This window comes from Nerophis ophidion, linkage group LG20, assembly GCF_033978795.1.
Source record: "Nerophis ophidion isolate RoL-2023_Sa linkage group LG20, RoL_Noph_v1.0, whole genome shotgun sequence".
Lineage (NCBI taxonomy): Eukaryota > Metazoa > Chordata > Actinopteri > Syngnathiformes > Syngnathidae > Nerophis > Nerophis ophidion.
Window position 1 is genome coordinate 8709126 of NC_084630.1, and position 15251 is coordinate 8724376.

The 15251-nt window shown below is 38.7% G+C and overlaps 1 protein-coding gene and 1 long non-coding RNA gene across 4 annotated transcripts in view; one reads left to right on the plus strand and one right to left on the minus strand.

The window, feature by feature from the left end:
• Nucleotides 1-656: 656 nt before the first annotated feature.
• LOC133538699 (uncharacterized) lies at nucleotides 657-14576 on the minus strand. Of its 3 annotated transcripts, none has more exons than XR_009803083.1 (3): nucleotides 14350-14576; nucleotides 9916-12265; nucleotides 657-5001 (listed from the first exon to the last, which is right to left on the minus strand). It is a non-coding gene; the product is annotated as an uncharacterized LOC133538699 (long non-coding RNA). The 3 variants fall into 3 exon arrangements; XR_009803084.1 differs by having other exon boundaries at nucleotides 10690-12265; nucleotides 14350-14529; XR_009803082.1 differs by having other exon boundaries at nucleotides 12047-12265; nucleotides 14350-14519.
• Nucleotides 14241-15251, plus strand: part of LOC133538696 (low-density lipoprotein receptor-like) — a 47410-nt gene continuing 46399 nt past the window's right edge. Inside the window, exon 1 of the mRNA XM_061880413.1 lies at nucleotides 14241-14470. Coding sequence (XP_061736397.1) covers nucleotides 14404-14470 — 67 coding nt within the window. The 5' untranslated portion in view covers nucleotides 14241-14403. The remainder of the gene's footprint in view (nucleotides 14471-15251) is intronic.

The following is a 15251-nucleotide window of genomic DNA, read 5'->3' on the forward strand; positions in this document are numbered from 1 at the left end:
TTTGTAATTCCTTCCATCCACCTTTGCCTTTGTCTTCCTTTTTTGACGTTTCCCCTCACATTTTCCAGGCCTGATGTCTTTACCTAAGTTGTTGTTTCTAATTCTCATGATATGGCCAAAGTAACCTTGCTGTTGTTTAATGATTCTGTCTAAAAATGAAATACTTGGTTTAATTTTCTCTAGCACTTTTTTACTTGAGATTCATTTTGTCCACAGAATTTTTAAGATTCTCCGCCAACACCATAGCTCAAAGTATTTTTTTTTTCAGTGTCCAACTTTGGGAATATTAAAGTCTGTATCATTTTTATCTTGGTGCTTAGAAGAATGTGGTTGCTCTTGAGCATATTATTCAGTTTAATCAGTGATGATCAGCCCATTCTTAATCTTATTTTGATTTCCTTTGAACACCCACCATCTTCATATATTTCACAGAATGACTGCAAAATTGCAGTTTTTTTAATCCAACTTGAACTCTGATGTTTTCTGTTGCCATTATCTTGTTTTGTTTTTTTCACATTTAAGTATAGGTCCGACTTAGCACTTTCATTGTTGACTTGAGCTAATAACATTTTTCAATAACTATATACACGTGTCAGGACTTTGACTTGAATTTGTATTGCTTCTTCGATGCAGAGAATATTTGGAACGAGCCGGGCGTGAATGTGAGTACATGATTATTTTATTTACACACTAGAATACAAAACAGACAAAACAAAGGATGCGCTCAATGGCGGATAAAAACTAGACTATACTCAAGAAAACAAAAACAGCACGATGGCATGGCTATATACAAATGAAACAAAAGATACTATCTATGATGCGAAAAACCAAAAACTTGCACTGAGGCATAAATACAAACAAAAATCTTACGTGGCGTGGTCAAAACAATTAGCAGCGTGACAAGGCATGAAGGTCAGCAAGGAAAGGTAGGTGCGTGGTCATGAGGGTTCAATACAAAGTCCGGTAGGTAGCTAAGTAGTGTGCAAGAAAATTTCCCAGAGCGAGGACAGAAACAGAATGGTATAAATAATGACTGTGATGATGATTACTAACAGGTGTGAGGCTGAGGACCGGGGCGTGACTTGGAGACCAGGTGGAAACTAATGAGTAACTATGGAAACAAACAAAACCAGGAAGTGCAAAACGGGAAAAACAAAACATAAACATGACCAAACTGATTTACAGGCATGACAACATGTATATAACACATAATCCTTTGACTCAGGTAAGGCTTATTAGAAAAATAAGTATTAAAAATGTATTTATATACAATTATTTTGGCTAAAATAAACTAAATGAATATGTTTATTAACTAAACTGTCAATAAAATTTAAGCTATAATGAAAATAAAGCCTCAAAACTTAAGTCATAACTGTTGCGCTTAAGAAATGTATATGATTTTAACTCCAGACTTCTTCCTTTTGTTTGATATTGTCATTACAGCTTCAAATGGTGGAAAGGTGTATTAAAACAGAGTACCACTGCTTCTGTAAGTACAAATGATCTTTTATCTATTATTATTTAGAATACATGCATATGACCTCAATATTTGTGATAAACATAATCACATATTTTCAAGATAATAAATGAATGTTTTTATTATTTATCGAATATTTCTTCTTATCCCCTCCTAAAACTGTATCAAAAAATACATAGACTAAACCTGGGAATAATTACATTGTTTGTTTCATTACAGTAGTACATTGTAACATTAAAAACATTATGACTTATGTCTTGTTTTTATTTTAATAACTTGTAACATTAAGTTCATAAATGAAGGTAAATATATTAAAATGAGTACTGTCCATTTTTTAAAATATAATTAAATTGAATTTGGATTAATCATGATTATTTACAGGTTATTGCTCGCTTGCATGATTTAAATTAACCTAAATAAGACCTTATTATTTGGACACAAATGCAGTTTTTTGTCAGAATGTCGTACAGAAACATTTAAAAAGCTGTTTTAACTTGAATACATGTAATTTATTTATTTAAAACTTGGTAACAGTTTTATTTAAAGTCCAGTAAGGGTGTATTTTGAAGTAAAATTTGCAAACAAGCACACCAATCAGAGTCTCTTCAGTCATATTTGCACTGACGTATATGCAATGATCTGATCACTGACCCTATAGCAAACGGTGCCGCCTTTCAGGCAACCAGAACATATATAATCAAAATAAATTGTGTGATTGATCTGCGTATGTCAATTAATAATGTGATTGTTTTTTGTGATTAATCACATGAGTTAACATTTTATTTTTGACAGCCATAATAAAATTGAATTAAATTAGGACAATAATCATAAAAATAATAAAAATGTATTTTATTGTATTATTATATCAATTTAATATGTATATATACTTTTTTTTCATTAAAATAACTTAACTGTCACTGTTTTTTTTGTGAACTCTTGTTAAGTAATGCTGCTATTTGGCCACAAGATGGCAGTCTCATAAAGCGCCGGCACAGCTTAGGTTTGAAATAAGGCTAATTGGAAAATGTTAAATGTGCTGTTTGCGACTTGCTCAAACTTACATTTTACAATCTATGATGTAATATCAAAATACCACCTAGCTGGTGGATAAACAGAACATATATTTTTAAAACATTTTTGAAAACTGTTCACAATTACAAATTACATTGAATAAAAATTGCACTTTTGACTGATTAATTTGTCAGGAATTCATGGTTGTCACTCACAGCTGTCTCGTACACATGCACACGCCTGCTGGGCATACACACGCCTGCAGAGCATGCACACGCCTGCAGAGCATGCACACGCCTGCAGAGCATGCACACGCCTGCAGAGCATGCACACGCCTGCAGAGCATGCACACGCCTGCAGAGCATGCACATACACCAAAGTAGTACCACAGAAGCAACTAACAATTTGCAGGTATGTTGTTGTTATGATAAAATATCCATTCAATGACCGCTAATGTTAGAAAATATAGTCTTTACCAAATCGCTATCATTATAGCTGACAACACACAAATGCATATGTGTAGCTTAGTTTACGTCCATCCATCCATCCATTTTCTACCGCTTATTCCCTTTTTTGGGGTCGCGGGGGGCGCTGGCGCCTATCTCAGCTACAATAGGGCGGAAGGGGGGGTATACCCTGGACAAGTTGCAACTTCATCGCAGTTAGTTTACGTCATTTTGTACTAAAAGTCGAAAGAGGTCAGGATATACTGCTCACATTGCAAAAAAAAAGGCTGACAAAATATAAGCTAAAAAGACTAGATTTGGGGAAAAAATACAAAAAATGTGTGAAATTATCTGTCAGCGCAGTTAGTTCATTTACTTGATAAGAAATCCTGTTTATCTAGAAATTAGCAGGATTTTGAAGCTAAAAATAAATATTTTATTTTGAAAACAAGCATTATTCAACTTGGAATTCTTAAATTGAGCACCTTCGGGACAATTTTCTATGTAGGAGGAAAAATATCTGATTTGAAAAGTTATTTTCTCAATTTTAATATTTTTAAACTACACGCTAAAGTGAAGATTATAATGTCAAACCAGTGACTAAAGTTAAAGGCCTACTGAAATTAGATTTTCTTATTTAAAACGGGGATAGCAGGTCCATTCTATGTGTCATACTTGATCATTTCACGATATTGCCATATTTTTGCTGAAAGGATTTAGTAGAGAACATCGACGATAAAGTTCGCAACTTATGGTCGCTAATAAAAAAGCCTTGCCTGTACCGGAAGTAGCAGACGATGTGCGCATGACGTCACGGGTTGTAGGGCTCCTCACATCCTCACATTGTTTAAAATGTGAGCCTCCAGCAGCAAGAGCTTTTCGGACCGAGAAAGCGACAATTTCCCCATTAATTTGAGCGAGGATGAAAGATTCGTGGATGAGGAAATTTAGAGTGACGGACTAGAAAAAAATTTAAAAAAGGTGACTGCATTGGGAGCGAATCAGATGTTTTTAGACACATAGGATAATTCTGGGAAATCCCTTATCTGCCTATTGTGTTATTATTGTTTTCGTGAGTTAAATAGTACCTGATAGATACTATTTAAGGGGTGTGGCCACGGGTGTGTTGACGCCAGAGTCTCTGAGGGAAGTCACAATCAGCTGCAGCACGACAGAAGCTCCGCTGATCTTCAATAAGAGGCGACTTATTTTCACAATTTTCTCACCGAAAACTGCCGGTCGACATGTCGTCGGGATCCATGTTCGCTTGACCGCTCTGATCCATAGTTAAGCTTCACCTCCGGTAATTTTAAACAAGGAAACACCGTGTGTTTGTGTGGCTAAAGGCTAAAAGATTCCCACATCCATCTTTCTACTTTGACTTCTCCATTATTAATTCAACAAATTGCAAAAGATTCAGCAACACAGATGTCCAGAATACTGTGTAATTATGCAATGAAAAGAGATGACTTTTAGCCGTGTGTGGTGCTGGGCTAAAATGTTCCCTCCAACCAATAATGTCACAAACACGCGTCATCATTCCGTGACATTTTCAACAGGAAACTCCGCGGGAAATTTAAAATTGTAATTTAGTAAACTAAACCGTCCGTATTGGCATGTGTTGCAATGTTAATATTTCATCATTGATATATAAACTATCAGACTGCGTGGTCGGTAGTAGTGGGTTTCAGTAGGCTTTTAAGTAAATAGCTTTAAAACTAGGTACATTTCGCAAAATAAAATGTTTAATTTTGGCAAGTGGCAAATAATTTGCGACGCACAATACTCTGAAAAGTTTACTTTAGTTGTTACAGCCAAAATTCTGAACTATTTTTAAATTCTCGTTCTAACTCTGCATTCTCAATGACTCAACATCAAACCTGCAAACATTTTTCAAACAACTTCACTGACATTTATGTTTATCAAACATTATACATGCAATACATGCCTGTGAGCAAGACCTCCTAGAAGAATTTACTTCCGTGCAGGGAAGGGAGGTGGGAGTTTAAAAGATTTGGGATCGTGGTTTCCAGGAACTCCTGGCGGCCGACAACCAGCTGTCAACATCTGTTGGTGAGAGAGGTCTGTGAATGTGCTACCATGGCAACTTTTAGGGTAAAACACAATACATTCTGTAACTTGTTTGGATTTAGAAACTATTTTGTCCATACTGAGGGAAAAAATTGGAAGAGAAATCTGTAGAAATCCGTCAAACTGTCCCGATCATAAAACAGCAACTAACACAAAGTTGCATTTAAACACTCTTTAATGTCACCAGAGTGTAAAGGCTAAACACTTCGAACTGTAAAACCAATGAAATACTGGGGCAAGTTCTCACTTTCATAAGGTAAATTATTTAATTTACCTTAAGCCATATTTGCCAACCCTCTCGGATTTTCCGGGAGACTCCCGAAATTCAGCGCCTCTCCCAAAAATCTCCCGAAATTCAACCAGAGCTGGAGGCCACGCTCCCTCCAGCTCCATGCGGACCTGAGTGGGGACAGCCTGTTTTCACGTCCGCTTTCCTGTTATATAAACAGCTTGCCTGCCCAATAACGTTACAACATCTACGGATTTTAATTAAAACTGCACACACAAGGAGAGGAAGCAGAAGAACGAGGAAGTTACAGCCATGGCAACGCCGTCTGTCATAGAGTGATTCTATGTTGTCTGTTGCTATCTCCTGGTGAATATTGGCTATTGCGTTATGGGGTTGCTTTTTGATTGGCCAACGATTTACGTGGTGTTGCGCACCTGATGGCAAGTGACTCTCGCCAGTACGCAAATGGCAGAACAAAGGTTACTCAAATAGTGAAAGATAAGTGTTGGTTGTTGTTGTTGTTTTTTTAGTAACCAGCAAGCACAGTACAGTTAGTAGAACAACTGTGTTTTTATTACTGTGTATTTGATGGGTGCCGTCTGAAATTCAACTATTTATTTTATTCATATATATATATATATATATATATAACAAAATAAATATATATAGCTAGAATTCACTGAAAGTCAAGTATTTCGTACATATATGTATATGAAATATCTATAAAATACTTGAGTTGGTGAATTATACTCCTCTCCTCTTAACCACGCCCCCCGCCCCAACCACGCCCCCCCCCACCTTAAGCCAGGCATACACACACAGCAAGCCCAAATAGGCGAGTCATCTTTGAGGGCGGATCAGGCCATGTAAAAATATGTAATCAAACCAGTATTACCCCATTCCAGAAATGCTTCCCAGCTTTACGAGTATTGAGCCTAGGTTCCTTTCCTTCTCTTCTTGTACAATAGCCTACACATAAACTTGTTACATTATTAGTCACCAGAGTGTCATTGATGAATGAAAAATTAATTGCTGGCTCCAATAAATTCTGTATTGCAAAACGTACGGCTTCTTAGGTTTGTATGAAATCCAATATGTGACAAACTGGGTCGCTTGTGTAATTAAATGCTTTTGATGACTTGCAGAACTGTCAGGATTGTAAATATGGATTTTTGCACACATTTGATTGAAAATGTTAATGTTTAATGATGAACATTTTTAAACATGCAGAAGTAAAAATTGTGAAACATAACATTTCGGTATTATATAATAACTCCGTCATGTCTCCATGGTTTGAGTTAAAATTTTACAGACTTTCAGAATCCCAAATACACAAAAAAAAGTTAGAAAAGTAGGTTTTGCATACCCCCTTAAGTCGAATAAACTCCTAATTTGGAGCAAGTGCTATTTAACAATAGCTTGAAATAATTAAGTTAGGGCTGTCAAATTATATATATTTTTAATCAGATGAATCACATTTTGGAATTTGAATTAATCCCCGTGAATGTGAGTGTGAATGTTGTCTGTCTTTCTGTGTTGGCCCTGCGATGAGGTGGCGACTTGTCCAGGGTGTACCCCGCCTTCCGCCCGATTGTAGCTGAGATAGGCGCCAGCGCCCCCCGTGACCCCGAAAGGGAATAAGCGGTAGAAAATGGATGGATGGATGATTACAGGAGATTACTCACTTGTATCATTGAAATTTGTTAAGGAAGAGACTCATATATTTGTACAATAATGCTATTTTATTGTCGGAATGTCATCCAGGAAGGTTTTGAAACATTTTACTTGACTGCATGTCATTTATTTGCACAAAATTTAGCAAGTTTTATCTAAAGTTTTCCCAGCGAGCACACCAGTCTGAGTCTTCTCACTCATTTTTGTACTGATATATGCAATAGGGGTGTAACGATTTGATTAAATTCAGAATTTGTGGTTGCAAATAAGATCCAGGGACCATAATATTTTTTGAAGTACAATACAAACCAAAACATTTTAGTGAGTTGATATTAATTTAGTAAATTGTCAGCAAAAATTCAACCAGTGACACTATGAAATGAATACTGGATAATGGACACTACAAGTGAAGTTTGATATAATCCTGGTATTTCTTGTAAGGTAAGTACAAATGAATCATAAATACAAACAACAAAAAAGGCATCTTTACATATTATACAATCAACACTTTAGTTGAGAAAACATTGTCTGCTCACATTTTCGACAATTCCAATAAAAGTTAGATCACCAACATTTTAACGGTGTATTTACTTGCTACTTCTGCTTTTGTTTTTTGACATACAAATAAATAATACAATATTGGTAATTGGGGGGGGGGGTGCATCCAACATCTCGTCAGGTTGAATGAACAATGTTTTGACCTGCTTGTACTCTCATTTTAATAAAATTTACATACAAACGGAGAAGTTTGGGCGACACAGAGACCAAATGGTAGAAGATGTAATGAACAATGTTGGAAACAGAAGTGTGACCACTTTTTCAGTCATGATTAACTTTTAACTTTTTCAGTATTACTAATATAATGTTAGTGTTTATTACACTGTTTTTAACCTTCCGTCTTATTCAGTCTGTCTGCAAACTTGCTTCGTTGTCACTTCCGTTGTGTCCGTCGCATCCTCCGTAAAGTTAAGTCGTGGCTCTATGTTATTGGGTTAGGTCGTTTTTATTTGTTGTGGCTTTAGCAATCATGCAATTGCTGAACGTTTTTATGCTGTAGTTAATTATATTGTCTTGTGGCGTTTGCATTTGGTATGACCTTTCTGGAACACCATTTTTATTTTGATATTTGACATCACGATCAGACAGGTTAAACGTTTACTGTCCTTTTCAATAAAAGTGCTAAATTTCATATAAAGTCTGCCGTTCTAAAAGGCCTACTGAAACCCACTACTACCGACCACGCAGTCTGATAGTTTATAAATCAATGATGAAATCGTAACATTGCAACACATGCCAATATGGCTGGTTTAGTTTACTAAATTGCAATTTTAAATTTCCAGCGAAGTATCCAGTTGAAAACGTCGCGGAATGATGACGCGTGCGCGTAATGTCACTGGATGTAGCGGACATTTTCTTCCAGTAACGATCACAGCTACAAGTCGTCTGCTTTAATCGCATAAGTACACAGTATTCTGGACATTTGTGTTGCTGAATTTTTCTAATTCGTTCAATTAATAATGGAGACGTCAAAGAAGAATGCCGTTCGTGGAAAGCGGTGTATTTCGGCCGGCTGTAGCAACGCAAACACAGCCGGTGTTTCTTTGTTTACATTCCCTAAAGATGACGGTGAAGCTTTAACATGGAACAGAGCGGTCAAGCGAACACGGTTGGATTGGACAACACACAAAGTACAGTGTATTATGGTGGAGGCGTTCCATAGCCTTATCATACAGGTAAGAATTAGGCTGATCGCCTGTCGGTGGTTGTCGGAGGTTACCACCTGCCCCTAGGACTTTGGGGGCCAGGGAGCAAAATACTAGAGCAGTGGTTCTCAACCTTTTTTCAGTGATGTACCCCCTTTGAAATTTTTTTTAATTCAAGTACCCCCTAATCAGAGCAAAGCATTTTTGGTTGAAAAAAAGAGATAAAGAAGTAAAATACAGCACTACGTCATCAGTTTCTGATTTATTAAATTGTATAACAGTGCAAAATATTGCTCATTTGTAGTGGTCTATTTTGAACTATTTGGGAAAAAAGATGTAAAAATAATAACCAGTGATTCAATTCTTAATAAAGATTTCTACACATAGAAGTAATCATCAACTTAAAGTGCCCTCTTTGGGGATTGTAATAGAGATCCATCTGGATTCATGAACTTAATTCTAAACATTTCTTCACAAAAAAAGAAATATTTAACATCAATATTTATGGAACATGTCCACAAAAAATCTATCTGTCAACACTGACTGTTAAATTCTTGCATTTCTTTGCACAGTTTATGAACTTATGTTCATATTTTGTTGAAGTATTATTTAATAAATATATTTATAACGGATTTTTTGAATTGTCGCTACAAAACAGCTTCATTATTGCAGATCAATCTTTAATAGCTGACTATAAACAGTTTAATACACAAACATTTGTATTCAAATTTACAAACAATTTATACATTTACACACACATTGTATGGATGCATGACTGAAAAAAGTGTCTATCTTTTACGGTTTGCACCGAAAATGTATGTCTTCTCAGACATCGGAATGTTTCCACACTAATCTAAATGTCACTAGTGTGTGCCGTACTTTATTACTTTTGCATATCAATCAATCAATCAATGTTTACTTATATATAATCCTATGACATCATTAAACACACACGTTCAAATGTATCTGTTCTTTCTGCTGAGTAAAGTACACGATTTCTAATTATTACATTATTCTGTTACCACACCTAGGAACCTGCTTGCTGGACTGCACTGGAATGAAAACTCCAGCCGCACTACAACCACTAGACAAGCGGGTGCTGAGCGCTATGCAGTACGCTACCCGAAGTATAAAGCAGGGGGCCATGTGGTCAAGAAAATCGCGACAGAACTGTAGAGGACACAAAACATGCAAACGCTCGACACTTTGTATCATGATAATAATACTGTCAGGTTTCACTCTCCATGAGTTTATCAGGGAGGATGTTGCTAGCTGCAGACATACCCCTGACGAGAGAACACCAGTCAGCGTCACCGTGGATGTGCCTCCCTTCCTCTGCGATGAACTGGAGAAACCAGACAAGGAGGAAGCCATCGCCAAGCACAAGAGTCGCTTTGTTAAGCGTTAAAGGGGAACATTATCACAATTTCAGAAGGGTTAAAACCAATAAAAATCAGTTCTCAGTGGCTTATTATATTTTTCGAAGTTTTTTTCAAAATATTACCCATCCGGAATATCCAGAAAAAAGGCTTTAAAGTGCTTGATTTTCGCTATCTGTGAAGCCACCGTCCATTTTCCTGTGACATCATCCAGGGATGCCAATACAAACAAATGGATAGCACAGCAAGATATAGCGACTTCAGCTCGGATTCAGACTCGGATTTCAGCGGTTTAAGCGATTCAACAGATTACGCATGTATTGAAACGGATGGCTGGAGTATGGAGATAGCGAAAACTAAATTGAAGAAGAAAGTGAAGCTATTGAGCGAATAGCTTTTAACGCTATTCGGCCATGTCTGCCTTAGCATCGCCGGTAAAATGTGCAGACCAAACGTTCGGGGCTTTCGCATCTTGTGACACTGGATCAACTTAAATCCGTCGATTGGTAAGTGTTTGTTTGGCATTAAATGTAGGTGGAGGGAAACGCAGGATGCAAATATAGCTACAAATGTACATACAGCTAGCCTAAATAGCATGTTAGCATCGATTAGCTGGCAGTCATGCCGCGACCAAATATGTCTGATTAGCACATAAGTCAATAACATCAACAAAACTCACCTTTGTGATTTCGTTGACTTTATCGTTGGAAATGCATCAGCGGGATATCCATACATCTCTGTGCCATGTCTGCCTTAGCACCGCCGGTAAAATTTGCAGACACTCCAGCACATTCACTGGGGGTCTGGCGGCAGATTTCTTTGACTTTATCGTTGGAAATGCATCTTCTTTGAGTGTGGCAGGATATCCACACAATCTTGCCATCTCTGTAGTAGAATAGCTTTTGTCGGCAAAGTGTGCGGAACAAACGACTGACCATTTCGTCGGCTTTCCCCCCCACCCTCGTATTTTGAACAAATTTCGTCCAATTTCTTGCCACTTTCGCATCTTTGGGCCAGTGGTGCAACTTGAATCCCTCCTTGTTAGTGTTGTTTCATCCTCCAACAACACACCGACGAGGCATGATGTCTCCAAGGTACAGAAAACAGTGGAAAAAACTGAAAATAACAGTTTGTAATGTGTTTGAGAAAATGGCGGCTTTATTACCTATGTGACGTCACGTTCTGACGTCATCGCTCTGAGAGCGATAAATAGACAGGCGTTTAATTCGCCAAAATTCACCCATTTAGTGTTCGGAAATCGGTTAAAAAAATATATGGTCTTTTTTCTGCAACATCAAGGTATATATTGACGCTTACATAGGTCTGGTGATAATGTTCCCCTTTAACTACAGTGGCCATGTGGATTCTGTTGCAGTCACTGCACGTCTTGGAACCCCGTGGAAATGTTGTTTTAATCTTATGTACTACAAAAGCTGGTAGTGCCACCCTTATCTCCTTTCCCAGATATCCCCAGCAGAAGCGGACAAACTGTTGATATGCTGTGTATCAATCCCGCCTGGAAGTACAAAATAGTTGATGGCAAATTATGGCACCTGTTATTATCCAGACATGGATACAAAGTGACTCACTGTTCTCTCAGATGCAAAAGACATTGTCATGCATTCTATTCATTTGTCATTTACTGTTGCATCCATCCATCCATCCATTTTCTACCGCTTATTCCCTTTCGGGGTCGCGGGGGGCGCTGGCGCGTATCTCAGCTACAATCGGGCAGAAGGCGGGGTACACCCTGGACAAGTCGCCACCTCATCGCAGGGCCAACACAGATAGACAGACAACATTCACACTCACATTCACACACTAGGGCCAATTTAGTGTTGCCAATCAATCAGTAAATTGTAAATATTGTTGACATCTATGGTCCATGTATGTAATACTTCTATGATATATGATGCCATGTACATTGTAGCATAGTACATTTCACAGAATAAGAATAAGAAAAGAAAGTGCTCATTCTGACTTATCCTCCAAAGGTTGATAAAATAAAGAATTATTCAAACTTATTAGTGCCTCACTCATTTTGCTGTTGCTGCAGCACGCCATATTGCTGTTTGTAGGCCTAATACGCTGTCTGCAGCACTCATTCATCCAGACACGCAGATTGAAAGCCAGGGTGGTCTATGATGCACGTCTCCACCGCTTCCTGCTCCATTGTTCTGGCCACTGCCTGTATCTCATGACAGCAGGCACACTCAGCCACTGTCTCCATGTTCACACAGTTGTGATATGTACACCTGGAAATAGAAATATTCATAATATTTGTAAATCAATTCATATTATTGACACCTGCAATCTGCATACATGTGCAATAGTTAATATTATCATTGTCTTGTTGTGGATCTTATTAATCTACATGCATATTTTTAGTATTGCCGGTATATAGAGCTGTGGCCCATAGGAATAATGTCTCCCGGCTGGCCTGGGAACGCCTCGGGATCCCCTGGGAAGAGCTAGACAAAGTGGCTGGGGAGAGGGAAGTCTGGGCTTCCCTGCTTAGGCTGCTGCCCCCGCGACCCGACCTCGGATAAGCGGAAGAAGATGGATAGATGGATAATTAGGTTTGACATTGTGTCAATGATAGATACTTAGTCTATAGATAGGCCTGTGCCTGGGGTGTAAGTTGTAACACTAACAGTAACAGTGCAAGACTTGGCCACAAGCTAAAACTAGTCTATAAATGAATAACATTTGACCATTCTGTATTCTGAAGGCGATCTATGTCGTGTGCTACTCCAGCATCAATATCATCAGCGTCCTCCTGACCGTCACCGTCAAAGCGTCACCACCAACAGCATTCACCTTAAAACTCATCCGTATACTCTAGCCTTTAAATAGACCTCCTTTTTAGACCAGTTGATCTGCCGCTTCTTTTCTTTCTCCTACGTCCCCCCCTCCCTTGTGGAGGGGGTCCGGTCCGATGACCATGGATGAAGTACTGGCTGTCCAGAGTCGAGACCCAGGATGGACCGCTCGTCGGGACCCAGGATGGACCGCTCGCCTGTATCGGTTGGGGACATCTCTACGCTGCTGATCCGCCTCCGCTTGAGATGGTCTCCTGTGGACGGGACTCTCGCTGCTGTCTTGGATCCGCTTGAACTGAACTCTCGTGGCTGTGTTGGAGCCACTATGGATTGAACTTTCACAGTATCATGTTAGACCCGCTCGACATCCATTGCTTTCGGTCCCCTAGAGGGGGGGGGGGGGTTCCCCACATCAGAGGTCCTCTCCAAGGTTTCTCATAGTCAGCATTGTCACTGGCCTCCCACTGGATGTGAATTCTCCCTGCCCACTGGGTGTGAGTTTTCCTTGCCCTTTTGTGGGTTCTTCCGAGGATGTTGTAGTCGTAATGATTTGTGCAGTCCTTTGAGACATTTGTGATTTGGGGCTATATAAATAAACATTGATTGATTGATTGAATGATTCTTTGACGTCTCCATTATTAATTGAACAAATTGCAAAAGATTCAGCATCACAGATGTCCAAATTACTGTGTAATTATGCGATGAAAAGAGACGACTTTTAGCCGTATGTGGTGCTGGGCTAATATGTCCGCTACAACCCGAGATGTCACAAACACGCGTCATCATTCCGCGACGTTTTCAACAAGAAACGTAATTTAGTAAAGAAAAAAGGCCGTATTGGCATGTGTTGCAATGTTAATATTTCATCATTGATATATAAACTATCAAGACTGCGTGGTCGGTAGTAGTGGGTTTCAGTAGGCCTTTAAAAAAAAAATAGTCACTTCCCATTGGTCTTGTTAGCCAATAAAAGGTTCAACTCCATTAACGGTATAGCTCGGTTGGTAGAGCGGCCGTGCCAGCAACTTGAGGGTTGCAGGTTCGATTCCAGCTTCCGCCATCCTAGTCAATGCCGTTGTGTCCTTGGGCAAGACACTTTACCCACCTGCTCCCGGTGCCACCCACACTAGTTTAAATATAACTTAGATATTGGGTTTCACTATGTAAAGCGCTTTGAGTCACTAGAGAAAATCGCTATATAAATATAATTCACTTCACTTCACTTGAATTTAAAAAATGCTCACAGTAGGTACATCATTGAAAAAAGGTCGAGAACCACTGCCCTGGACAAGTCGCCATCTCATCGCAGATGGAGAGTAACTGACGCACGAGAATTGTAACTCCGCCCCTGGGAGGACTCCGCCTTCATTTTCAAGCATCACGCCACTGCTGTAGCCCCGCCCCTTTGTGGTCCTGTGCCGCCGTTGAAAATGGACCAAATGCGGTTAGAGCGCCTTTCACTCTCAACGTCTACTTCCTCTGCTTGACACTCATTTGGTAAAGGGGAGCCCACTCACGCTCGCTGTGACTTTCCGGAGTGGCTGACGTTCACGAAACGACGAAGGAAGAAGATGCTGTGGTCGCGACAGGTGGCGTGTTGCTGCCTGCTGATGCTCGTCCACGCTTCTGCTCTGTCAGGTGAGACTAATTTTCTTCATTAATTGTCGGCAGCGGGCTGTCCTCCTTTATTTTTTGTCCGGGTGCAACACGGACGTATTCGTTTGTTTGCACCGAAATGAACCGAAATAACCCTCATTATTCCAAACTGGCCTTTTAAAAATTAGACACTATAAATGTATTTACTGTTACTCGTTATTTGTTTGATCAAAGGACGGTCAAGCTTTTTTTTTTTTGGACATTTCTCTATAGTGCCGGTGCCGTTTTTTTTTTTTTTTTTAAAGGTTTATTTATAAATTTCAACAATTACAAACAGTAAGACAAACAACAATATACAACATTATGAAAACAGTACAAAACAGCGCCAGGGGGTTGTAAGTTCAAAATAATAAAAAAAAGAATACAAAAATATATATATATAAATAATAAACAAAATGCAAAGCCGTAGGCTTATTCAGATTCATCAAACAACTTAAATTTGGAACACAGCATCATCGTTTTTACAGCTTTTTTGTTGTTAGAGGTAGAGAGCGTTTTAATGTAAAGTTCCAGATCTTTTTTAAAGGCACAAAAGATAGGACGGGTATTAAGAAACTTACATTTATGAATATAAAACTTAGCCAATAAAATAATGAAGTTGCAAAGGTGGAATTCCTTTTCAAATTTTTGTTCATACAGTGTAAAACCAAAAATCACATCTTTAAAGTAAAGCACAAATTTGTCATAAATATTGTAAGTGCCGGGTGCCGTTTGATAGCTTCCGGTGGGCGTGGATGACGTCATTCGTAGTAGCTGGGTGGGC